Source organism: Phyllostomus hastatus, unplaced genomic scaffold, assembly GCF_019186645.2.
Source record: "Phyllostomus hastatus isolate PE091 unplaced genomic scaffold, TTU_PhHast_1.1 phas_contig_477, whole genome shotgun sequence".
Classification (NCBI taxonomy): Eukaryota; Metazoa; Chordata; class Mammalia; order Chiroptera; family Phyllostomidae; genus Phyllostomus; species Phyllostomus hastatus.
The window spans coordinates 3,835,608-3,860,316 of record NW_025333889.1 but is presented as its reverse complement, the minus strand read 5'-3'; the positions used below and the strand labels follow the sequence as shown (position 1 = coordinate 3,860,316).

The 24,709-nt window shown below is 61.9% G+C and overlaps 1 protein-coding gene across 6 annotated transcripts in view; it reads left to right on the top strand.

Annotated features, from left to right (window-relative positions):
* DGKD (diacylglycerol kinase delta) overlaps nt 1–24,486 on the top strand; it is a 107,156-nt gene extending 82,670 nt beyond the window's left edge. For 5 of the 6 annotated variants that reach the window (XM_045845628.1, XM_045845630.1, XM_045845631.1 and 2 more), the window contains 14 exons: nt 513–609; nt 3,438–3,548; nt 4,652–4,748; nt 4,898–5,005; nt 5,972–6,085; nt 6,948–7,082; nt 7,345–7,496; nt 7,850–7,961; nt 8,049–8,141; nt 9,047–9,166; nt 18,461–18,578; nt 20,104–20,234; nt 20,910–23,489; nt 23,660–24,486. In XM_045845628.1, coding sequence (XP_045701584.1) covers nt 513–609; nt 3,438–3,548; nt 4,652–4,748; nt 4,898–5,005; nt 5,972–6,085; nt 6,948–7,082; nt 7,345–7,496; nt 7,850–7,961; nt 8,049–8,141; nt 9,047–9,166; nt 18,461–18,578; nt 20,104–20,234; nt 20,910–20,999 — 1,478 coding nt within the window. In that variant the 3' untranslated portion in view covers nt 21,000–23,489; nt 23,660–24,486. The remainder of the gene's footprint in view (nt 1–512; nt 610–3,437; nt 3,549–4,651; nt 4,749–4,897; nt 5,006–5,971; nt 6,086–6,947; nt 7,083–7,344; nt 7,497–7,849; nt 7,962–8,048; nt 8,142–9,046; nt 9,167–18,460; nt 18,579–20,103; nt 20,235–20,909; nt 23,490–23,659) is intronic. The other variant, XM_045845629.1, reaches the window with a different exon arrangement.
* Nucleotides 24,487–24,709: the final 223 nt, after the last annotated feature.

Below are 24,709 nucleotides of genomic sequence, written 5' to 3'. Positions count from 1 at the left end.
TGGAGGCTTCTAGCGACTCACCTGTCAGAAGGAAATTCCAGAAGCCCCTGGGAAGTGGGCCCTTGCACTTGCGAGGCCTTTGGTCAGCCAGTGAGGAAGACCTCACCGGGAGGCTGGGCCGGGCCGGGCCGGGCGCTCAAACGCGGGGCTTCGTCCCTGCCTTCAGGGTTGGCTCAGAGACTTCAGATGGGTGCCGGGGGCTTGAAGGCTGCTGTCCCTGGGGTGTCCCTGGGTTCATCCCTCTGAAAGGAGCCTCCCCAGGCTGGGCACCTGGACGCCCAGAGGCCGCTCTGGCGGGGGTCTGTACACTGTCTCACTGGCATCGGTTCCTGCCGCCGGGTGTGTGTGTGTGTGTGTTTCTTGGGTGTGGGCTGGTGACGGCAGCTCCCCATGCCCAACTCCTCGTCGTCAGCGTGTGGACCTGCTCGTCCGCTGCTTTAGAGACGTCCGACGTGTCCGTCAGCCGCGGGGGCTCCTGACCGGGCCCGCCCCCGCCCTTGTGTCCCTCACAGATGTTCGTGCCGGGATGTCTGGTTCCTTGCCTGGGGGCTCGGTCATCAGCCGCTTGTTGATAAACGCTGACCCCTTCAACTCCGAGCCGGAAAACCTGTGAGTACGGCGTGAGCCAAGGGGCGAATTGGGGACAGAGTGCTGGGGTGGGCGGGGGTGCCTCGGGGGTCCTCTTCAGCTGGTGCCGGTGGATGGGGGAGACAGAAAGCCCCCGCTGGAGGGGGGGGGCGGGAGTGCCTGCGGGGGCTCGGGGGCGCAGGGCCTGTCCCGGCTCGCTCCCAGGCCCCCGGTGGTCGCGAGTCGGCCTCTCCTGAACAGACGTGGTGTTTGAGGTTCAGAAACTCCTCTTGGTGCCTGGCTTTGCACTTGCCCTTCACTGTTGCTCTTCGGTCCCTCGGCCGGCCCGCGCTGGTGTCTCCTCCTGACCCCTGCCCTCTCCCCGTCGCTGTCCTGCTGCTCTCCCGTGCGGTCGACCCCCGCCCCGCCCCGCCTGGTGCCCCGGTCCCTGGGCCGGGTCCTCCCCCTGGCGGTCTCCAGGGAGACGCTGTCCCGGGCTTAGACGTACGGGGAGGGGTGCGGGGAGGGGTGCGGGGAGGGGTGCGGGGAGGGATGTTCCGGGCTGCCCTGTGCCCTCGTCGCCCTGTGCCCCGCCGGGCCCCAAGGCGGAGGGGCTGTAGCCAGCCGTTGAGTTGAGTCTGTCCCAGTGTGGATACACGCCGCTGCGGACACGTAGGGGTGTGCAAGCCCACCCTTCCGGGCTTCCCTTTTGGCTGGCTGCGAGCGCGTTTCGGGCCGCCAGCGGCCGGTGGTATTGGTTAAGAGCTGCCGAGTGTGTGTCTGGTGTGGTGGGGAGAGCAGCGGGCATTCTGCGTTTGAGGAGGGCAGGGCCGGGAGGGTGCCGAGCGGCGGCCCCATCAGGTCAGCGAGCCAGGGAGGGCCCTGGGTTCAGACCCTGCTGCCAGGTGCTGGCCTGCCTGCTGCCTGGCACCCCCTCCCCCCCAGACCCGACACTGCTGCCTGCTGTCTGGTCTGCACTGCGGGCCCCTCGCAGGGCTGCTGGGGCTCCGGCCTTGACCCTCCCTGACGTTTCCTCAAAAAGACCAGAGCTGTCGTCCTCCAGGGTCAGTGCCCCGGGGCCCCCGAACTCAGCATTTCATTTGTCACTCGTTCTCTCAGGTGAGACCCCCGAGGGTCCATATTGGGCAGCCAGGGCCATTGGCTTCTCTTCGTTCTGTCCTCTTCAGACGGGGAGACTTCCCTTCACGTGGGGAGACTGTGCTTCCCCTCCTCCACCCTCGCCCAGGCCGGTAGCCCAGGCCGTCACCCACCAGCCCAGGCCTTGGTCCCTCAGCCTCTGCCTGCGATGGCCTCCGGGAGCCGTCCCGGCGCACTTCCCAGGCCCCTGCTGCCCGCCGCCCCCAGGCCCTGGGCCCCGTCCCGCCACCCGTGCCCCTCGTCCCAGGCCGCTTCTCTGGCTCGGCCCCCTCTCTCCCCCAGGACCTGCAGGTACTGGGTGGCGTGCGGTCTCAGTTTTGTCCAGAGCTGTGCTCCCACCCAGCTCTTAGGCACTTGCGTTGAGTGTGTCATAAAAACATGGGCATGCGGTCATCACTTGTGAGAGCAGGCTGCAGACACCCGTTCCCCTGAAACGTGCCAGGACCCCGGCCCCTGCCGTAGTCTCGAGCCCACCCACCCCGTTGCATTTCCTTGGGGACTTCTGCCGGGGATGTCACGAACGTGCTCTTCTCCTTGCTGCTTCCTCGGGGTGGAGGGTCAGGGCCGCCCCCTTCACCCGCCTGCCCTGGAGGGGAATCGGGGCCCTAGAGCCCCAGGTGTGATGCCCGCGGCCCGATGGGGCAAGAAGCTGGGATATTTCTTGCCACGGTGGGTGTGGGGAAGGGAAGGGTTGCCGCGGGGCTGGGAGGGACGTTTCGGGCTAGTGGACTTGCTTTAGCTGGGTCCGAGACGACCGGGGGATGTCCTGAGGAACAGTCTATGTGCCATGGAATCACCAGGCGTGACGTTGCCGGTGGGAATGTGGGCCAGGGCAGCCGCTTTGGAAGACAGCCTGGCAGGTCCCCCGAACCCAGAGTTTGCACGGCCCCAGCAGTCCCAGTCCCGCTCCTGGGGGGGGCCCAAGAGAGAAGGGACCCGTCCACACGAACGCCTGTGCACGAGTGTGGGCACATACTGGCCCCGAGTGAAACAGCCCCGGTGCCCACGGACCGATGGGTGCTGTCCCCACAGTGGGGTGGTGTTGGGCCAGTAGAGGGGATCAAACACAGAGCCAGACGAACCCCGAAAACACCGTTCACTGAAGGGAGCCGGGCGCAAGGGCCCCTGTTGTAGGGTCCCGTTGACAGGAAGTGCCCAGCGGGGCAGGTCTGTGGAGACGGGAGGCAGGCTGGTGGTCGCCGGGGGTTGGGGAGGGGTTGGCACTGCTGGCTAGGGGGTGCGATGCGCCCTTTTTTTCTGGGGTGATGCAGTAATTCTACAACTGGTTGTAGTGGTGGTGACGTGACTCTGTGAATGCGTTAAAAATCACATTGTACACTTCAGCCCTGGTTGGTGTGGCTCAGTGATTGAGTGCCGGCCTGCGAACCAAAGGGTCCCTGGTTCGATTCCCAGTCAGGGCACAGGCCTGGGTTGTGGGCCAGGTCCCCAGTAGGGGGGTGTGCAAGAAGCAACCACACATTGACGTTTCTTCCCCGCTCTCTCTCCCTCCTTTCTAATCTCTAAAAATAAATAAATATTTTTTAAAAGTCATACTTTTAAATGAGAAAGTTATATGGCATGTGAATTATTTCTCAATAAAACTGTCACCAAGAGAAAGAAAAAAGTCCAGAGTCTTGCCCCCAGGGAGGACTGCTCGGGGGCTGGGGGCGGAAGTGCCGAGCAGGCTGTGGGACCCGCTCTGCCCCCTGCAGGGAGTGTTACACGGAGAAGTGCGTCATGAACAACTACTTCGGCATCGGCCTGGATGCGAAGATATCCCTGGACTTCAACAACAAGCGGGACGAGCACCCCGAGAAGTGCAGGTGGGTGGTGCTGTGTGACGCGTCCTTCGAGGCTCCCTCGCTTCTCCCCTGGCCCGTGAGGTCGTTCCTGGGGTCAGCGGGGCCACCGTGCGCCGTGTGCTGAGGCGGGGCACGGACTCCGAGCCTGGATGCCTGGGTGGGAGCAGGGGCAAGCCCAGGAGGCCAGCCTGGAGGAGGGTTCCCCTGGGGTGGGCCAGGCTGGGGCAAACTCAGCGTGAGAAAGCGAGTGACCCTGCCTGAGGAGAGCGGGGGCTGAGTCTCTCAGGAGAGTCGTGAGCCTCTCGTGAAGGATCACCGCACAGAGTGCGCGTGGAGGTGCCGCTGCGTGTCCTGGGCCAGCGGGGCGGCCCGGCCTCTTGCTGGGGCGGGGTCAGGGCCCCGAGCCCGAGCCCCCGGCAGAAGACTGCCACACGAGAGGCCCCGAGGGCTCTTGCTGGGGATGTCACTAAAGCAGTGACAGGAAGCTGGCCCGGGGCCGCTGCTGTGTGGTCAGAGCTGGGGAGTGGGAGCGTGCTGAGCCCAGCCAGAAGGGTCGATCCAGTACGAGACGCGGGGATGTGCCCACGGAGATCGGCCACGCGGCAGGATGCACGGGCCGTGTCCCACTCGGGGGAAGGGGGGCAGGGCGGGCTGGGAGGCTCCGTGGGCCGGCTCTTGCACCCGTGGCTCACACGTCCAGGACAGACAGGAGACCACAGAAGTGTCTGTCGTCGGCACAGATAGATGTGGGGGGATGAGACTATTTTCTCCTGTGCATTTTCCTGTACTTTCCAAAGTTTGTGTGGTAAGCATGGTTTTATAGTCAGAAAAACTCATGATTTATAAACTTTGGGTGAGGTTCTGAAGTGTCTGGACCTTTTTGCCTTTCAAGGTATGATTACTTTCTTGGGAAATGCCGCTTTTCCTCCAGTAAGTCTGGCTCTGCTCACTTTTCATAGACCCCTAGCAGGAACACGTCCTTCCTGGAGGTGTCACTGCCGAAGGGGAGGGCTGAACCCGACCCGTTTGTGAGCGGGTGCCGCCCCCACATCCTGCAGCAACGACTGCAGTTACCTGTGCAGAGAAGGCCACGGCCACGGCCGTTCTTTGCTTCCCCTGCCCAGGAGTCGGACCAAGAACATGATGTGGTATGGGGTTCTCGGGACCAGAGAGTTGCTGCACAGAACCTACAAGAACCTGGAGCAGAAGGTCCTGCTGGAGGTGAGCCGGGGGGTCTCCGTGACTGCAGGTGGTCAGGGGCCCGTCGGCCTCCTGTTGGCCCTTCTGCCCCGTGCGGGTTGCCGGTGGAGGAGGACTAACGGATGCCCTGCGTCTCTCCTCTCTCCTTGTCCTGCATGCCCACTGCTCAGTGTGACGGGCGGCCCATCCCGCTCCCCAGTCTGCAGGGCATTGCTGTCCTCAACATTCCCAGCTACGCCGGAGGGACCAACTTCTGGGGGGGCACCAAGGAGGATGATGTACGTACACGGGTGCTGGGTGGCACGGGCCTGAGCTCGGGGGCAGGGTGGTGGTGACCAGAGGGGTGGCCCCTTCACGCAGTGTCAGCCACCTGGGGCCCCGGTGGAGCCTCGGCAGGCACTCGGGGCGCTCTGTCGGTGATGCAGAGGGATGGGTGCGTAGCTCCTGCCTTGCACTGCCCGTGGGCTGGAGTGGAGAGCTGGACAGATGGGGACCCTACTCACGAGAAGAGGGGCTGAGTACAACAGGTGTTGTCAGAGGCATGGGTGCGATGCAGAAGCCAGTCCCACCCCCGACGTGGGGTGATCTGGGAATGTTCCTAGGAAGAGGGGACATCTGTGTGGAGACCTGAAGCACATGACTTGGGGTCAGCCAGGTCAGGTTCGGGGGTGGCGAGGCGAGGCTGTTCTGGGCAGAGGGAGCCGCTGACGGAAGGCGCAGTGGCCAGACGGCAAGGCAGGAAGAGAGTTCTCGGGTGGCACCGTGCAGCGAGTGGGGTGCAGGGAAGCTGGAGCTCCAGTGGGGTTGTGTGAGCCAGGGGACGGCTTTGGAATTGATGCTGAGAACTCTGGGAGGCATTGACAGGTTTTTGGGGTGCGGCTTGCTTTGTACGTAAGAGCCGGTAAAGGCAGTTAACACCCGCTGGACACTTCAGAACAGTGCTGGTTGCTGTTCTGGGAGCGCACGTGCTAACCCAGTCCTCACAGCAGCCCGTGAGGCGCACGCCAGCACGCCTACCGGTGTTGCCCACGCGCAGGTGAGGGCACTGAGGGGCAGGGAGCTGAAGTGACTTGCCCAAGGTCACGAGGCTAGTGTGTGGCAGATTCGGGACCTGATCCCAGGCAGCTGGTTTCAGGATCTTAGTAACGAGTTCACCCCACAGCTGCCCCTTCAGTTGGGGCGCCAGTGTGGCAGCGCGAGCGGGGAGGTGGGGGCGCAGGTCAGCTCTGACTCGGGCCTTGCAGACTTTCTCAGCACCGTCGTTCGATGACAAGATCTTGGAGGTGGTCGCCGTGTTCGGCAGCATGCAGATGGCTGTCTCCCGGGTCATTAACCTGCAGCACCACCGGATTGCCCAGGTACCGGCTGGGGTCCCGGAGGCAGGGAGGGCCTGGGGGCTGTCTGGCTCACACCCGTGCGGTGAGGCAGGGCTCGGCCCAGAGCTGCAGTCTCACTGCACTTGCTCCCATCGATGCGTCCCGGCCCAGAGCCCGGGAGAATACATGGGTGTCCCCCAGCCCCTGCCCTGCCCCGCCCTGTGCATGCCACCCGTGCCCTAGCCCCTCTCGCTGAGGCGGGATGAGATGGGGAAAGTGTGGGCTCGGCCCAGCTGGTGGGGGCGCTGGAGGGCCGGGCGCCTCCGTTACTTGTTTCTGGCCCTGGGCTGGGAAGGGTCTGTCTGTGGGGGTGGGGAGCGTGGTGCTCTCACGCACAGAGTCGCTGGGGGGAGCTGACACACCAGCTGCCAGGACCCCCAGGCTGTGCTGTTCAGTCTGTGCCCACTGCAGGCAGCTTGAACTTCACAATTATCACTCTTTAGCGGCACTGTTTTTGTTGAAAAGAGGGGCGGTGCACCCTTCACCACTTGTTGGCAGTTTGCTCAGTTCCGGGCATGTTTGCATGTGCCCGGGGACCCAGCCAGGGCGGCTCTTGGAGGCCGCAAGTCTCGCTGTGGGCTGGTGCTGTTGTCTGGTCACCGAGACCTCACTGTGGTCACAGGTGCAGTGCTGGCTGAGGGGACCCTGGGGATGGGGGTGCAGACCACTCAGCTCCATGAACTTCAAACAGGAGGGGGTGCTCTGGCCACAGGGCTGGCTGTAGGTGTGGGGTCTGCGGCCCCGGGGGTCGGCTGGCGTGCACAGGGGCGTGCAGGGCAGGACGGCACCGTAAGGCTGTGTGGCCGAGTTCAGTGCACAGGTAACGGCTGTGACATTTGCTCAGTGTCGCACGGTGAAGATTTCCATCCTGGGGGACGAGGGCGTACCAGTGCAGGTGGACGGAGAGGCCTGGGTCCAGCCTCCGGGGTACATCCGCATCGCCCACAAGAACCGGGCACAGATGCTCACCCGAGACCGGGTAAGAGGGCTGCCCGAGGGGCGGGGCTCTCCTGCCGGCACTCCTGCGCTGCTTCCGTAAGGAGATTCAGGGGTTTTCACGTGTAATGCCAGAAATTCTTAGCTGTAAGAGTTGAGCCAGGGAGGCGGTTCCCCGGTGCAGAAGAGAGTCCCGTCTCTGGCCCCGCCGGCCCGTCAGTGTGCCGGGCACGTTCGCTGTCGGGGGACGTGCACTCGCCCCCCGAGAGTGGTAGACAGTGCAACGCTGGGTTCTCGCGCCCCAGGAATTTGAGAACACGCTGAAGTCCTGGGAAGACAAGCAGAAGTGCGAGACGTCCCGCCCGCCGTCCTTCTCCCTGCACCCGGAGATCCTGTCCGAGGAGGAGGCCACCCAGATGGACCAGTTCGGGGAGGCGGCGGGGGCCCTCATCCACAGGTCAGCGCCGCCCGGCTGCCGGGCCGGGGCCTCGCTCCGTCGCCTCGCTCCGTCGCCGGGCACGGGCGTGGCGGTCCTCACCCAGGCCCTTCCCGAGGCCGAGCGGGTTTCCCCTTGCCCTTGGCTTTGGCTTACGGCCCCTCGTCGTCGTCTCTCAGAGATCGCTCAGACTTTCTGTAGATGGGAGCCTACAACCCGCGGGCGCCTTCAGAGCCGCCAGCTCGTGGATCTGAAGACATGCCCTGGACTCGGGGAACAGTCCACTTACTGTCCCCACCTGATTCCCGAGAGTGAGGTGACGTCCGGGCCCCCCCTCCCCTGGCCTGATGAGGATGCGCTTCTCCTCCCTCCAGCATCCGGGAGATCGCCCAGTCCCACCAGGACATGGAGCAGGAGCTCGCCCACGCCGTCAACGCCAGCTCCAAGTCCCTGGACCAAGTGTACAGCAGGCCCAGAGCCGCGGAGGTGCCCGCCCTGCCCTCCCCCAGCCCCGCCCCCCGGGCGCGTGCAGCCCTCGGGCCGCCTCCACGGTGCGCGCTCTGTTCTCCGCAGGGGCTGACCTGCAGCTTTGTCCCGGAGATGGTCAGTAACATGAAGGCCCTGCGCAGCGAGACGGAGCTGCTGCTGGCCGGGAAGATGGCCCTGGTGAGCTGGGGGCGGGCTCCGCTGGGTGAGGCGGCCACTGCCGCACCAAAGGGCTGCACCTTCTAGTCCGGATTTCCTGGCCTTCGGAGCCTAGACCCGTTGTCGGGAGGCTCCTCAGAGGCCATGACTTGATCTGACCGCGTGGTTGGTGCACACACCCTTCTGGCCACAGCTCAGCCACGTCGTCCCCTCTCCAGCACGGCAGATCCTGTGGGGGACGCCGTCGTCTCTGTAGACAGAATTCCCCCTCGAACGTCTGCACACGGCCACGGTCCTCCTGGGGCCTGGGCAGGCCCAGTGCTCGCCACCCGTCCTCCCTGACCCCCGCAGACCTGGCTGAGGCGGCAGCTCCCAGAAGCCCTCGGGGCGGGGGTGGGAGTGGGGGGTTGCTGAGTCACCGGAGCCAGAGCAGAGAGAGGGCCCAGGCAACCGTCATCTTCTACCAAGTGAGGGTGTGGGCGGCCGAGGAGGTGACGGGACTTGCTAAAACCACACGCTGGAGAACGGCCCCAAAAGGCCAGCCTTTGTACCCTCTCCCCCTCCCTCCAAAGTGCCCGCTTCTGGGAGTGGGGCAGCGCCTGCCTCCCGCACACGCCCCCTTTCCCACGGGGGTCCCAGGGCGGCGGGGGCAAGTGGGGTGTCAGCCCTGCAGCTGCAGTTATCTGACGGGTCTGGTCTGCTCCACTGCGTACAGAAGGAGAGTTTAGTTCTCTCGCTGACACTCCTGGGGAGGGGAGGCTCTGAGTTTGACCCCTTAGCCAGGCTCCGTGACTCACTTTCCGGAAGTCCTTGTAGGAACTCTCCGGGGGGAGCCCAGCACGTGGGGACTTGGCTGTGGCCACAGCTCTTCACAGTGCACAACCAGCTGTGTGTCTCCCCCCCCTTCTCCCCCCGCTCGGGAGCAGCAGTTGGACCCCCCTCAGAAGGAGCGGCTCGGGGCTGCTCTCACCGAGATGGACCAGCAGCTCAGGAAGCTGTCGGACACCCCCTGGCTGTGCCAGCTCATGGAGCCCAGTGATGAAGAGGTACGTGGGCCGTGGGGCTCCCCCGGCTGGGGCACCGCTGGGTGCCGTGGCTCTCCCTTGGGTGCCTGTATTCAGTGTGCCCCGTGCGGCCTCAGGGTTAACACGGCGTCAGTCTTGCAGTCCCGATGTGGCTTCTCAAGACTTCTCGAGTAAAATGCCTTCAAGGCGTGGAGAGGGATGGGCAGAGGGAAGGAGCCAGTATCAGGACTGGCCCTGGTGCCCGGGCACAGGCTGCCCGTGGAAACAGAACTGCCCGGCTGCCCAGGGACTGGGCAGAAGGCAGGCTGAGCCCCCCTGCCCCACCCCCCATGTTTTGCCCGGCTGGGGAGACGTGTTGGTCAGTTAAACGGCAGCTTCCTAGAAGTTTGTTTTCTTTTTTTAAATATAGTTTATTGATTATACTATTACAGTTGTCCCATTTTCCCCCCTTCACTCCCCTCCACCCTGCCCACCCCCCCACACCCACATTCCCCCTCTTTAGTTCATGTCCATGTGTCATAAATTCTTTAGCTTCTACATTTCCCATACTATTCTTGCCCTCCCCCTGTCTGTTTTCTGACTATTGTCCATGCTACTTATTCTCTGTACCTTTTCTCCTCTCTCCTCCTCCCACTCCCCTATTGCTAACCCTCCACGTGATCTCCATTTCTGTGGTTCTGTTCCTGTTCTAGTTATTTGCTTAGTTTCTTTTGGTTTTGCTTTAGATGTGGTTGTTAATAATTGTGAGTTTGCTGTCTTTTTACTGTTCCTATTTTTTATCATCTTTTTCTTAGATAAGTCCTTTTAACATTTCATATAATAAGGGCTTGGTGATGATGAATCCTTTAACTTGACCTTATCTGAGAAGCACTTTATCTGCCCTTCCATTCTAAATGAAAGCTTTGCTGGATAGAGTAATCTTGGATGTAGGTCCTTGCCTTTCCTGACTGTGAATATTTCTTTCCAGCCCCTTCTTGCCTGTAAGGTCTCTTTTGAGAAATCAGCTGACAGTCTGATGGGAACTCCTTTGTAGGTGACTATCCCCTTATCTCTTGCTGCTTCTAGAATTCTCTCCTTCATTTTTACCTTGGCTAATGTAATTATGATTGCCTTGGTGTGTTTCTTCTTGGGTCCAACCTCTTTGGGACTCTCTGAGCTTCCTGGACTTCCTGGAAGTCTATTTCCCTTGCCAGATTGGGGAAGTTCTCCTTTATTATTTGTTCAAATAACTTTTCCACTTGTTTTTCCTCTTCTCCTTCTGGCACCCCTATAATTCAGATGTTGGAACATTTAAAGATGTCCTGGGGGTTCCTAAGCCTCTCCTCATTTGTTTGAATTCTTATTTCTCCATTCTTTTCTGTTTGGTTGTTCCTGTCTTCCTTCTGGTCCACTCCATTGATTTGAAACTCAGTTTTCTTTCCATCACATTGGTTCCCTGTGCATTTTTCTTCATTTCACTTAGTGTAGCCTTCATTTGTTCATCTAATTTGTGACCAAAATCAGCCAACTCTGTGCTTGATCACCAGTGCTTTGAACTGTGCATCTGATAGGTTGGCAATCTCTCGTTTGCTTAAAAGTACTGGCCTAGGGGCTTTTAATTCTGTTTGAGCCATCTTTCCCCCCCGCCCCCCCCTTTGGTCTGGCCACACCTGTTACTTATGAGGGGCGGAGCCTTAGGTGTTCACAAGGGCGGGGCACCTCAGTCACTGGGTTGTGACGTTGTGGGGGCGGGGTCCGAGAGGGAACAATGGCGCCTGCTCCGCTCTCTCTAGGACTTCAGTCCCCTCTGCCGCTTCCCACAAGCAGATTGGGCCCTTCTGGTGCTGGCTCCCAGGTAGGTGGGCTTGGGTACTTTCTAGGGCTCTGTGGGTCTCCCCAAGGAGCTCTCCTGTGAGGCTGGGAGATTCTCCGGGTCTCAGCCCCCACAGGTGTTTTCAATTGGTGCTTTTAGGCTTTGTTTCCCGGCGCTGGGTCCCTGCGTTGCTCGGTCTGTGTCGCTGCCCGTTTTTACCTGGTTTATCTGCGCAGGAAGGGCGACAGCCAGCTGCCTTGCGCCCTTCACTGGGTCTGCTCGTTGCCTCCCACGCCCAGGGTCTGCCACCGGGTCCGCCAGCCGCCGCTTTGTCCTGCCGGGACCCCTCGACCCCTCTCCGTAGGCCTCTGACTCCTCCCCTCCTTACCGGTCTGGATGAATGGTTGTCAGACTTTCGTCCAGTTCATTTCTCTCTGTTCTGGTTGGGTTATTTTTTGTTTCTAAATTTTTGTTGTCCTTAGTTTTGGTTGTGCGAGGAGACAGAGTGCGACTACCTACGCCTCCATCTTGGCCGGAAGTCCTAGAAGTTTGTTTTTGACAGGGGCAGAGGTGGTGTGCTTGGCTCACACCCTCACTTTTCTTTTTTTTCTTTTTTTTTTTAATGTATTTTATTGATTATGCTATTACAGTTGTCCCATTTCCCCCCTTCTCTCCCCTCCACCCTGTACCCCCTCTCCCACCCACATTCCCCCCCTTTAGTTCATGTCCATGTGTCATTCTTATGAGTTCTTTAGCTTCTACATTTCCCGTACTATTCTCGCCCTCCCCCTATCTATTATCAACCTACATTCTCTGCTACTTATTCTCTGTACCTTTTTCCCCTCTCTCCTCCTCCCACCCCCCTGCTGCTAGCCCTCCGTGTGCCCTCCATTTCTGTGGTTCTGTTCCTGTTCTAGTTGTTTACTTAGTTTCTTTTGGTTTTGCTTTAGGTGTGGTTGTTAATAATTGTGAGTTTGCTGTCCTTTTACTATACATGTCTTTTTCTTTATCTTCTTTTCTTAGATAAGTTCCTTTAGCATTTCATAAAATAAGGGCTTGGTGATGATGAACTCCTTTAACTTGACCTTATCTGAAAAGCACTTTATCTTCCCTTCCATTCTAAATGAGAGCTTTGCTGGATAGAGCAATCTGGGATGTAGGTCCTTGTCTTTCATGACTTGGAATATTTCTTTCCAGACCCTTCTTGCCTGTTAAGGTCTCTTTGGAGAAATCAGCTGACAGTCTGATGGGAACTCCTTTGTAGGTTACTGTCCCCTTATCTCTTGCTGCTTCTAGGATTCTCTCCTTCGTTTTTACCTTGGCTAATGTAATTATGATGTGCCTTGGTGTGTTTCTTCTTGGGTCCAACTTCTTTGGGGCTCTCTGAGCTTCTTGGATTTCTTGGAAGACTGTTCCCTTTGCCAGCTGGGGGAAGTTCTCCTTTATTATTTGTTCCAATACGTGCTCCATCTGTTGCTTTTCTCCTTCCTGTTCTGGTACCCCTATAATTCGGATGTTGGAACGTTTAAAGGTGTCCTGGATGCTCCCAAGGCTCTCCTCGATTTTTTGAATTCTTATTTCATCATGCTTTCCTGCTTGGTTGATTCTATCTTCCTTCTGGTCCACTGTATTGTTTTGAGACTCAGATTCCTTCCTTTCACTATTGGCTCTCCTCCGCGTATCTTCCTGCATCTCTTTTATGGTAACCTGCATCCTTTCATCTAAATTGCGCCCAAAATCAACCAATTCTGTGAGCTTTCTGATCACCAGTGTTTTGAACTGTGCATCTGATAGACTGGCTATTTCTTGGTCGCTCAAAAGGATGAGTCCTGGGGGACTGATCTGTTCTGTTGGATACATGTCTTACGTGTTTCCCTGTCTCTGGTCGCTCTTGTTACGGTGGGGGGCGGAGCCTTAGGTGTTCACCGGGGCTGGGCACCCTGGTCGCTAGATTGTGACGTTATATGTGTGGGTGGGGGCGGGAGCAGGAGGGGACAATGGCGTTAGTTCCGTTCTCCCGGGCTCAGGCCCTTCCTTGGGATCCTGGGCTGCGAGCTCTGCCCTGGTCCACAATGCGCCACAGGGTCCGCCAGCCGCAGCTTGCATATTCAGGGACCCCCGCTGCGTTCTTGCGCCCTGGATGGCTGTCGCGCCGATTTCGCGCCAAATTTTCCCCGACCTCCGTGCGCCGCTGACCCGCGCCGACCCCCGGGCCCGCCCAGCTCGTCGTCTCCTACCGGTCTGGATGTACGGGTCTACTTCAACTTCTTGGCTGTCCGACTTCCATTCAGATAAATCCTCTGTCAGTTCTGAGTGATATTCTGTCTGTAAATTATTGTTGTTCTAATCTTGGTTGTGCAAGGAGGCACGGTGCGTGCACCTATTCCTCCATCTTGCCGGAAGTCTCCCTCACTTTTCTTTTACACACATTTGGAGACTTCCCAACTCACCACAGGCCCTGGGGCTGGGCAGACAGGACCCCGGGCGCACTGTGACCCGGGGCCCAGTCCCCTCCCGCAGCAGGAGAGTGGGCAGCAAGAGCCCCGGCGAGGGGCTGTCGGACGGGCAGTTTTCGTGGGCAGCGTCTGGACAAAGGCGAACCCTAGACTTTCGGAGATGGAGAACGCAGTGGGCCGGGAGAGAAGCTCACCTTAGGGTGCGCATCCCACAGGGCACTGGGCACTAGACGCTGGGCACCTGCCCGCCGCCAGTGTGGCCCGTCCCCCCTGCTGGCAGCCGCAGGGCGAGGGGGCGGGCGGGCTCGGCAGCAGCGCGGTGCACCCGTCTCCGAGCCCTCAGGTGTGTGCGGACAAACCCCCGCGTGGAAAGGCACTCAGGCCCCCAGTCAGGCGGCAGGACTCAGCAGCTTAAGAACGGGGACGCTCTGGTGTGAGGGTATGCTGCGCTTACTGCAGTTGGCGAAATAGTCTGTTATAGGCATAATAAATCTTCAGTTAAAGGGAAATTACTAAAATGACAACATACAAAATATGCAGCAGGTGTAACGTGGCATTGCCCTGTGGTCCCAGATGAAGTCCTCAAGCCCGTGAGGTGGGCGGTGGGGGGAGGTCGGGAAGAGAACTGGGACAGAGGAGTGAAAGCACATTCAATGCCTCCTGGAAGGGCGAAGGAGGTTAAAGCCAAGTTCTTGGCTTTGATAATTAGGGAAATGTAGAGTCAGTGATGTTTTTTAAAAACCAAAAGGTAGTTTCTAGTAGAATTGAAGAGGTTTTATCTTTCCAAACCATTATAAAGGACAAAAACAAAATATATTATGAAAGACAATTCGGGATCTAGTGTGTCGCTAATAACATGAAAGTGAGACTCAGAAAACGACGCCGACGGCACTCCTAGAGCAGACCGTTCCCAGACTGTGCTAACAAAGCAGTCTGACCCTACACGGGCCGCAGAGCCCGGTTTTCTCCCCCATGCCCCCAGTAAAAACTGAGGGCACAGGAAGATTAAAAATAAACAATTTCCAGAAAACACAGTAAGAAAATTCCAGAATCACAATGTTAACATAAAAACAGTTGCAAAGCTAAGGCAATACATGATCAAAGCGATCACTTTATGTTGGTAAGATATAACGGTTTTGTAAAACTTGTGTTTCTGTCCTGGCCTGCTGAGTACTGCCCAGCTCTGTACGCACACGGGTGTCTCCGCCGGCATCCGTGACTGCGTGTCCCTGCGTCAGCGTTCGGAGGCTGGGGACTGGGTGGGTGCGGGCGGGCTCGTCGTCCCGCGAAGACCTCCAGTCGCCCTCTCCCCTCAGGTCTGCCTTTGCGGCGTGCGCTTGTCCTGGTCGGACCCCGGGCCTCGTTTGGGGGGTCTCTCAACCGCGCATCACTGAACACCGGGTTTCCACCCAGTGGGGTCCTCTGGTTTCCTTGGGGAGTCCGGCCTGCTTTACATTTACCTGTACTGTCTGTGATGACTGGTGTGTTCAGATATGTTTCTGTTAGGTTTTGTGCTTTCTGTTTGTCCCACTTCTTCTGTTTCCTTTATTTCCTCCTTTTTGATGCGGCCCCGCTTCTTCCCACCCAATTCTCTGTGCCCTCTGCGAGTCTGGGGCTACATACCCCTGGCTGTTCTTTTAGTGAACCCCCCGTTCTCATTTTAATTCGTACGCACAGGCGTGTAAGGCAAAGACTTCCGGAGACGAGAGGGATGAAACCCAGTTGGGTGTGAGCCGCCGCTGCCCACCCACGACGGGTCAGATGCGGCCAGCCGCGTCACGCGTCTGGACCGAAGGGCGCCGAGAGGGAGTGCCTGCGCGGGCTGTTGGCGCACGGCGCCCGCGCCTCCCTGTGGAGAGGGCCGCTGTGCGCTCTGTGAAGGGGGCACCGGGGGACGTGCCCACGGGGCCTTGTCCGAGTCCGACCGCATTCTAGACCAGCGCTGCGGGCGGCAGGGAAGGCGTCATCAGTACAGATGCTGGGAGGAGGAGTTCAGGAACTTCAAAGCAATTGAGAGTTTGTGTTTTTTATGTACTTTTTGGTTTCATTTTTCTGGTAATGGAGTGTGTGGCATCAAAGCACCGGCCTGCCGCGGGTCGGAAACTCCCGAAGCCGGTTCTGTGTCAGGGACGGTTGGAGCAGCAGCTGGGGCCCCGGGGAGCCTCAGGCGCGGGCCGGCTCCCGCACCCTGCCCTGCCCTGCCCTGCCCGGGGTGGGGGTGGCCTCTCCCCCCATGGGGTCTCTGTGGAAGGCGGGTGCAGGGCCCGGACTGTCTCCACCTCATGGGCAGGGCAGCAGCTGCCGTGGCGGGAGGCTCGCAGCCTGGCGCCTGGCGGCAGGGTGACCGGCAGCCGGGTGTGTCTGGGGCTGCCCGGTCTTCGGGGTGAGAGTGTGTGTCCCGGGGACTGTGGCTCCAATGCCGTAAACCGAGAAATGTCTTCAAAACAACCTCAGCAAGCCCTGCTCAGCCGCCGCAGAAACACACACAGGTGACCGCACGTCTGATCCCACGGTGCCTCCCGGCCGGCCGCGTGTGCGCCCGCCAGTCCTGGTTTCTAGGATGTGGGTGGGAGGGAGGGGCGGGTGTCAGTCCTGGCCTGGGGGTGCCGGGGTGGGGCGGCGGCAGGTAGGTGAGAGCTCCTGCAGGTAGGTGGCGCCTGCGAGCAGGTTCAGTCACAGAACCAGAAGCGCTTCGCCAGCGCCGGGAGGGGCTGGGCCGCACCCTCACCTGGGGGAGCCTGGGGGCAGAAATCGCAGCCTGTCCCCGAACAGCACTGGGCCCCGGCCTCCCGCGCCCCCTCTGCTGGCCTCCTCACCGCCCGGTGCTGCTGCCCACACCGCGCTCTGGCTCGGTGTCCCCGTGAGCCCACCGAGGGAGGGTGTGGGGGTGAAGGGCAAGGGGCCAGGGGAGTCTGGGGGCCGGGGGGGGCGGGCAGTTACCAGCATAAAGATGAGGGCATCATGGGTGGTAAATCCATGAGCTGGGTTTTTGAAAGTAAAATAGAATAAGTTAAACCACCCTCTGGCAAATCAGATAAAAAATAAACAAAATGCAGTGATAAAGGGAATGTGACAAAACATAAGAAATCAAGTTATATTCCAAGAAACAATAATAAATTTAAAAACATTGATGACACTTGATTTTTCAGGAAAAATTTATGCCAGTTGAAATCTTAAGATATTTTTCAAAAAAGCCCCAGAACATCCTGAAAAGACTGTGTAAAAAGGGCCTCCAAAGGGAGCGTGTCAAGGAACCGGCCGTTTCCGTGACGTGAGCGGCACGGCTGAAGCCAGGTGGAGGCGGACACTGCCTCAGCTCGTGCTCTGAGCTGCGGGGGGTGTAAAACCTCGCGAGCGGTCTGCGTCACCTCTGGCCGTGCGCCGTGCAAGTGGCGCTGAGTGTGCTCAGTGTTGGGAGACGGAGGTCCAGGACTTCCACGGTTCGCGTTTTAAAACCAGTACATTTATTCCGGAATTCAGCATTATCAGTAGATCCGGGCAGATAATTTCTTTAAATCCAGTAGTTGATGAAAGAAACTGTTTTAAAAGAATGCTAGCCTGGCTGGCGTGGCTCCGGGGACTGAGTGCCGGCCTGCGAGCCGAAAGGTCACCAGTGTGGGTTCAGTTCGCAGGCAGGGCACGCGCCTGGGTTGCGGGCCAGGTCCCCGGTTGGGGGCGCGCGCGAGAGGCAGCTGATTGATGTGTCTCTCCCACATCCATGTTTCTCTTCCTGTCTTTCTTCCTCCTTTCTCCTCTCTCTAAAAAAATAAAAAGTACTTTTAGAAAAAGAACTCCATCTGGAAAGTGGGAGGGATTAAAAGACCGTTCCATCCCCTGGACAAAGACGGGGTGCAGGCGGGTCGTCGGTGGATGGGGGGGGCGTCCGTGTGGGGAAGGAAGGGGTGGGCTCACCCAGGGACAGGGTCGGGCCTGGAAGTGTCGGGGTGGGGCTCGGGCGGGAGGGCCTCCTGCCCACGCCCTCGGCGCCCAGGGAGCCGGAGGAGGTGCTGGACAGGCAGCCGGTGTTAGAGTTGATGGCTGTCAGTTTTGCCAAGTGCCAGAAACTTATAAAAGTGAGTTTCTTGAGCACTCACAGTGGCTGGTGAGAAACTGTTCCTGGGAGCGGTCTCCTTTGCAGTAGAACACTTGAAAACAGAATGCCTGTCATACGAGGTCCCTGCAGGCGGCCCCGAGTGGGGGAGGGGTGTGGGGGGAAACCCGGGTGGTCCCCGCAGCGCACCCCGGCACGGAGGTGCTTGTTGTTCCCAGACTCTCGGTCGGTGCAGCTCCAGCAAACACCCCTGTGGAGTGTTCTGCAGGGCACCCGATGTCCCCGTTACACAGCTGTGAGGCCGAACCCCGGGGGTCGGTGGGGGGACGAAGGGGGCGGGGTCCCGGGGCAGATTCCCGCCCAGCGAGGGCGGGAAGGAGCTGCACACCTGGGAGAGACAGGAACTCTGCCTGACCTGTGAGCGCCACAGGCGGTCCATGCGCGTGGCTCCTGCGCGCGGGGGTCCGTGTGTGCACAGAGGCGGGGTCGCCGACCCCGGGACGGCCGAGGGCAGGGGCGCTGGGCAGCGTTGGCTCTGCCCCGCTCCTGGAGTGCCGTGGCCGCCCTGCTCCCGTCCTCCTGAGACTTTGCCGGGGGAGTCGGTGCAAGGAGAGGGCGTGTGGGCCGCCGCGGGCCCGGCCTGCCCGTGCCGCACCGGCAGGTCGGCCGGACAGCCCGTTTGGTGCTCTCCCTGCCGGGGGGCTGGTGTTCAAACAGCTCTACAGAGCTCTGTCATTGTGTGGGAAGTGCGCGTTGTAAAATGAAAAACAGACTGTGAAAACACAGTGACCGCGTTGAAGCCACTTTCGGCAGGCATTAAAAATCCACAGTAGGCACGAGACCAGCCGTCGAGGGGAGCCACAGGGTGAGCGCGGCTGGAGCGGCTGGAGCGGCGCGCCTCCTCCTGGCCTCCCCGGCCGGCCCCAGGCCCCAGGTCCCAGGCCCCAGGCGGGACGCGGGACTCGGGCCCTGGGGCGCTGCGTCTGACGCCCGCTGTCTCTCACTTTGCACTGCAGAACGTGGCCTCGGACCTGTCCAAACGCAGCCGCAGTGGGAAGTTCCGCCTGGTGACCAAGTTCAAGAAGGAGAAGAACAGCAGGAGCAGAGACGCCCACGGCAGCCTGGGAGCGCCGGGTACCCACCCTCCTCTCGGCGGCACACGCCGCCGCTCGCTGCTGGCCTCCATTTCCTCCCGGGGCCTCGCGGCCTGTGTGGGGTGCCTTGCTTTCTGGCTTGCTCTGGGCACCGGCTGTCGCCCGTCCCTGCGGCACATGTGTTTCCGGGGCAGACTGTAGGCGACCGGCCACCGAGCCCCTGCCTGCCCTGACTTGGGGGTGTAGGGGGGGACAGCAGAGGCGACGAGACGGAGACACGGAGCTCACGCTCAGGCCTGCGTCTTGGGGGGGCTGCTGACCGCCTTCCGCCCACTCACCGATCAACCCCCCCCCCCGCCCCACCTCTGGGAACCTGGGCCACCGCCATCGTGGGCGGTGGAGTCAGCAGGAAACGGCTCTGAAGGACGTTTCCTTGGTGTCAGTAAACTGGGACTTCAAATTTGCGTCTGGAGGGTTGGCCCTGAGGACGGCTGTCCCGGCGCCCTCCGTGCCGGTGGCCCAGCCTGGACTTGGCGGCGCTGGCGCCAGCCAGGGCAGCGCCCTTTGACTCTCCCCTGCTCGTGACCGTCCAGACGGGGGCGTCTGTCGGTGACGGTGGCTCTGAGTCCGTGAGGTCCGTGCACGCCCCCTCCCTGCTGCGCCCCAGCCGGGGCGGACCGCCCAGAGCAGCGGTGTTCGGCCGGCGCCGCGGGCGCGGGCGCACGGCGCACGTGTGCTGCCCGCTGTTGCGGAGGGCCGGGCGCTGGCCTTCCCCTCAGGGTGTCGGGCGTGAACGAGGCCCACCACTCTCATTTTCCCTCCGATCAGCTAACGGTACATGTTTCGAAGTGCCACAGAACTTGAGTGGTTCCTTCCCGTGGGCTGTGGGAGGGGAAGGGCGGGAAGTCGCTGCTCTGGACGGTGGGGCGGAGCCGGCTCGGGCTGCACAGCCAGACCCTCGCCTCCCTCGGCCCGGGGCCCCGCGCCCTCCAGGGGCACGGGCTGCCCGCTGCTGCCGCCGCCGCCGGGGCGTCTGGGTGCGGGTGTCGGGGTCTTCGGGCTGCCTGCTGCTGCTGCCGGGGCGTCTGGGTGTGGGTGTCGGGGTCTCCGGGCTGCCTGCTGCTGCTGCTGCTGGGGCATCCGGGTGCGGGTGTCGGGGTCTCTGGGCTGCCTGCTGCTGCTGCTGCTGGGGCGTCTGGGTGCATGGGTACTGAGATGTGGGATGTCCGGGCTGCCTGCTGCTGCTGCTGGGGCGTCTGGGTGCGGGTGTCGGGGTCTCCGGGCTGCCTGCTGCTGCTGCTGGGGCGTCTGGGTGCATGGGTACTGGGATGTGGGATGTCCGGGCTGCCTGCTGCTGCTGCTGGGGCGTCTGGGTGCGGGTGCTGGGGTCTCCGGGCTGCCTGCTGCTGCTGCTGCTGGGGCGTCTGGGTGCATGGGTACTGGGATGTGGGATGTCTGGGCTGCCTGCTGCTGCTGGGCACTGGGGCTCTCTGGGGTGCCGGCCACTGCCTGTCTGGTGCTGGGTGCTGGGGCTCACTGCGCTCCTGCTTCTCCGTCTCTGACAGTGCACCTCTGGGGGACAGAGGAGGTGGCTGCCTGGCTGGAGCACCTCAGTCTCTGTGAGTATAAGGACATCTTCACACGGCACGACATCCGGGGCTCTGAGCTCCTGCACCTGGAGCGGAGGGACCTCAAGGTACTTGCACAGCCGGGCCTCCCCGCGGCCCCCTCCCGGCCCCCTCCCTCCGATCTGGCCGTGTCTAGCACCAGGATTCCCTTCAGGGTTCGCGGCCAGGCCGAGCCAGAGCAGACACACGAGGGGGCGGGGGGCCTCGCTTTGCTCAGCGCAGGTGGACAGTGAGTGGGGTCACCGGAGAGCTCTGTGGTGAGGGATCTGTGGTCAGGGAGCTGGCACACGGGGTCCCTCTGTTGGTGACGTAGGTGGTTAGAGCCGGGGTGACCCGGTGGCTGCCGGGCACATGGCGGCCCCCCTGCGCAGTTCCACTCGCCCGTGTCCAGTGCCTGCAGCGCAGGCACCTCCCCTCGTCCAGCGGGAGGGGGGTGCTGGGGGGGAGCAGCAGCGCCGTGCCTGCCTCGGGCGGCAGGGTCGTTGGGCCTGTCCCGGGCGCTGGCGCTTAGGGGGCTGGTGGCACTTACCACTGGCCTGTGTGTGGTTTCTCTGTTGTGGGCTGTCCCCTTGGTGGTGTCAGTGACGGGACCACAGGAGGGGGTGTCTGCATGCTTGTCACTTCTCCCATCGTTGCTTCCACTGGCGTCAGCGTCACGCCCCCGCTGGTGTGCAGAGTCCTGGGTGGTCTGCGGCCGGTGGCCCGGCCCTGCGCGGCGTCAGGGGGCTCTGCTCTCGTTGCAGGACCTCGGCGTGACCAAGGTTGGCCACGTGAAGAGGATCCTGTGTGGCATCAAGGAGCTGAGCCGCGGCCCCCCAGCCTCCGAGGCCTAGCCTCCGCCCTCTCCGCCTGCGTCTTCCACGCGTGCCACTGAGGGCGTGAGCGTGCGGCCCGGGACCCTTCTCATGGTGCTACTTCTCTGCCCCGTGCTCAGGATGGGGAGCCTCTCGGCCCCCGCCCGGGCAGCTCCGGGGCCTGGGACTCACCAACACAGCTACCTTCGGACTCGCAGCTCCCCACCCGGCGGCGTGCGGGCGGCCGTGCCTCCCCGCACCAGGCGTCCGGGCAGGAGCGGCCCGGCCGGGCTGGCGCCGCTGTCCCCTGGACTCCCGACTGTGTGCCCTGCCATGGCGTGGCGTGTGGCCCTGTGTTCTGGCCGGCTCTCTGAGGGGTTGGTGCCCAGACCACACCGTCCCTCCCCGGGCAGTTAGGAGCCCCCTGGCCACTCGTGGTTCTCCACAGCAGCCCCACGTGGCGCCATGGCTGTGCCGCCAGCCCTGCCCGTTTCAGTCTGATGGGGGGTGGGGGGGACCCGCTCCTCCTGCGGCCGGTGAAGCGGCAGCCGGGCTCCTGGGCTGGCGTGTGCCGCCCGCGTGTCCTTCCGGAGCGGCCGGCGTGGGGACACTGTGCCCCCGAGTGCTGCCAGCCTCCCTGGGACAGTGGCCGTGTCTGTGCTGGGCCAGGACTCCTGTGGAGACAAGGGTGTCCGTCCTGCTGGGCCACAAGCTGCCGTCCCAGCAGAGTGGCCGTGAGTGGGCAGCCTGGGCCGGCCTGAGAGCCCGGGTCCCTGGAGGTGTCCGCACGCCTCTTGCCGAGTTGTCCCTGCCTTTGGCTGTGCCCCTCGCTGCCCTTCCAGAGTCCGCCGTGCCTACAGGGCTCCTGTCCGCCCTGGAGGGGGCGTCCTGGGACCCCACGCCAGCCCCCGGGTGAACCCCGGAGGGGAGGGCTGACCGAGCGAGGGGCTGGGCAGGAAGCCTCGGAGCGCTGTGCGGTCACCGTGGGGCCTGCCGGGGACTTAGAGCTGAGCGGCATTGACCTGCCACTAGCTTTGCAGGTGCCCCGCCGTCAGCTCCTCTGCCCAGTGCGCCCCGGCGGGTCCCCTCCTTGGGCCTGGCCGGGCGCCCACCTGCGGTCCGCGGGCGCTTCCACTCGTGGTACCCCCGGGTGGCCGCGTGTGGCGCGGCGGCGTCAGGGCTTGTGGGGGGAGCCCCGCACTGCACCCGTGCCCTCGGCTGCCTGCTGGAGGGGAGCCGCGGCAGCTGGGTGTGGCCGTCCTTGCCTGGGACGCCCCCCCACAGCGGAGCTGTCTGAGGCGGGAGGTGGAGAGAGAGTCTGGCCCCGGCTTCCAGGGAGAAGCCGGCTTCACAGGAGAGACCCCAGGGTCCCAGAGGGAGGCTGCCCTGTTCGAGGTGGGGCGCTTGGGCCCTGAGGTCCCGGGGCCCCCGGACGGGACAGGACGGGACAGGCTGCAGCTCCGTGAGCAGGTGCAGGGGAGCTGCCCCGGGGCCCGTGGATGAGGCCGAAGTCTGGGTCCAGCGCGGCGTTTGACAGCAACCTGCTGTCCGTGACTGAAGCAGCCGTTTGCGCGAAAGCCGCTCTCTGACTCCTGTGCGTCAGGAACAGGAGGGACGGACGTGACTTGCGAGGACGTGCACTGGCGGGGGGCCAGGGCTGCTCCTGCGCCCGCCCCGGCACCCCTGCTGTGTCCCGGGGGCACCTCAGGGACCTGTCGGCGTGGGGGGGGGATCCCCGGAGTCTTGGACAAAGGTTTGTACCCTCGGGTGGGGCTCACCCTCGTATTTATGACCCTAATTTATGCCTTGCCCCCCGTGGAAGCAAATGCCCCCCGAGTGGCCGCGTGCGGAGTGCGCCCGGGGCCGCGCGGAAGTCGTTGCGCGTGTAAATAAAATGGGCCCGCGCCGGGTCCCCTGCTGTCGGGCTCCTGTCCTCACTCGCCGCTCCGTCCTCCCAGACTGGACTCAGCATGGGTTTCCCGGCTGCTCTGAAAACATGTCGAGCTGGTGGTGGCTGAGGAGCAGCAGGGGAGGCAGGGTTCGGGGCGTGGGTCCCAGGATCTGCCAGGCGGAAACGCAGCAGGGCGGGGGCAGGGGGGCCCTGGGGCGCGTGGAGCTCCCCCGCGTCAGCCCCAGGCAGCCCCGGCCCAGCTGCTGGCCGAGGCCAGGCCGTTTTAGCCAGCGTTCTAACTGAAGTCTGTGTGAAACTGTGGACTGGCGGCCCTTCTCTCTGTTTACTCGCAGTACCTTTATTCCAAGGCCACTTTAACTGTCACCCCCGTTCCTTGGGGTGAGGGGTGTGGACTGGGGCCGTGGGACCAAGAAGCAGACTGGCAGGGTGCGGGAGGGCTCTGTGTGTGGAGGTGGCCTCCCAGCGGCTCTACGTCCCCTTTCTTGCTTAGCGGAGCCCACCTTCATCCTGGTGTGCACCCTCCTCCCGCGTGGCCACCCAGGAATGGGCCTCATGGTTACCCGATGGCTGCCACCAATCCGGGCATCACATTCATACTTCACCATGCCCAGTATAAGGTGTGTGTGAGCAGGTGGTTGTCTTTTATGTGTGTGTGTGTTTTTTAATCCTTGCCTGAGGACATGCTTACTGATTTTAGGGAGGGAAGCGGGGAGAGAGCGAGGAGAAACATCCATCAGTTCTTGTACGGGCCCCGACCCAGGACCAAGCTCCCCACCTTTGTTTACAGGACGGCACTCCAGCCAAAGGAACCTGCCAGAAGCCCTGGCCTTTGCGGATGGACCTCCCCGCACGTCTCAGTGTCTAGAATCGGGTCACACACCCGTGACCGAGTCCCTGCGGAGGGAAGGGCCTTGCTGACAGTGGCCGACGGGGGTGCTGGTGACAAGCACGTTCATAAGGTTGTGTTCGTGCACTGGCCCCCCGCCCCCCCAGGTGGGCGTCTGCACCTTGCAGGCGAGGGCACGGTGCAGAGGCTCTCCACCCGCCCCCAGTCATGCCGTCAGCGCGTGCGGGGGTCGGGTCATGGGGCAGCTGGGCACCTGCGTCGTGCCTTGAGTGCTGTGACCCCAGCCTGTCACCAAGCCCAGGCCACACGACAGGCAGGGCGGCAGGAGCCCGGGAGGGCGGTGTGGGCTCGGGCAGCCCCCGGCCTGCACTCCTGCGGGGGGGGGGGCAGCTGCCAGCCCTGGGGGGCAGGGTGCACGTGTGGGGTGGTCGCAGGGGTAACGGGGCCGTTCCCCGCGGAGAACCCCTCCGCCCCAGACACAGGTAGGTGCTCCGAGCACTTCCCGCTGGGTCTGGTCTGGCGGCGTGGGTGGCCGTGACCTGGGGCAGGCGGGGCTGCTTGAACCGGGAGACCCCAGTGTCGCAGCTCCGACAGAAGAGGAAGAGGAGGCTGGGAAGTGCCACCCGGCCCCGAGGGAGGAAGGGACAGCCAGGGGCCGTCCCTGCTGCAGTCCCTCGGGGGCTTAAAGTCCCCTTAGGGGGAAATAGTAGGTTGGCCAAAAAGTTTGTTCCTTTTTTTCCCGTAAAATAAAGACACTTTCACCTTCACCAGTGACTTGATTCGGGTGTTCTGAGTACGTCAGCTGTCTCCACCATTGGCTTCTAGTAGGTGGAGGCCGGGGGGCTATCAATGCCTTCCGACGCGTGAGCCAGCCGCACGGCACGGCGCTGTCTGGCCGCAATGTCAGTGGTACCAAGAAGCTTCCAGAACCACTTTTGACAGTCACAGCACCTTCTCCATACACTGCACAAATCTCTTTTTGCGTTTCAG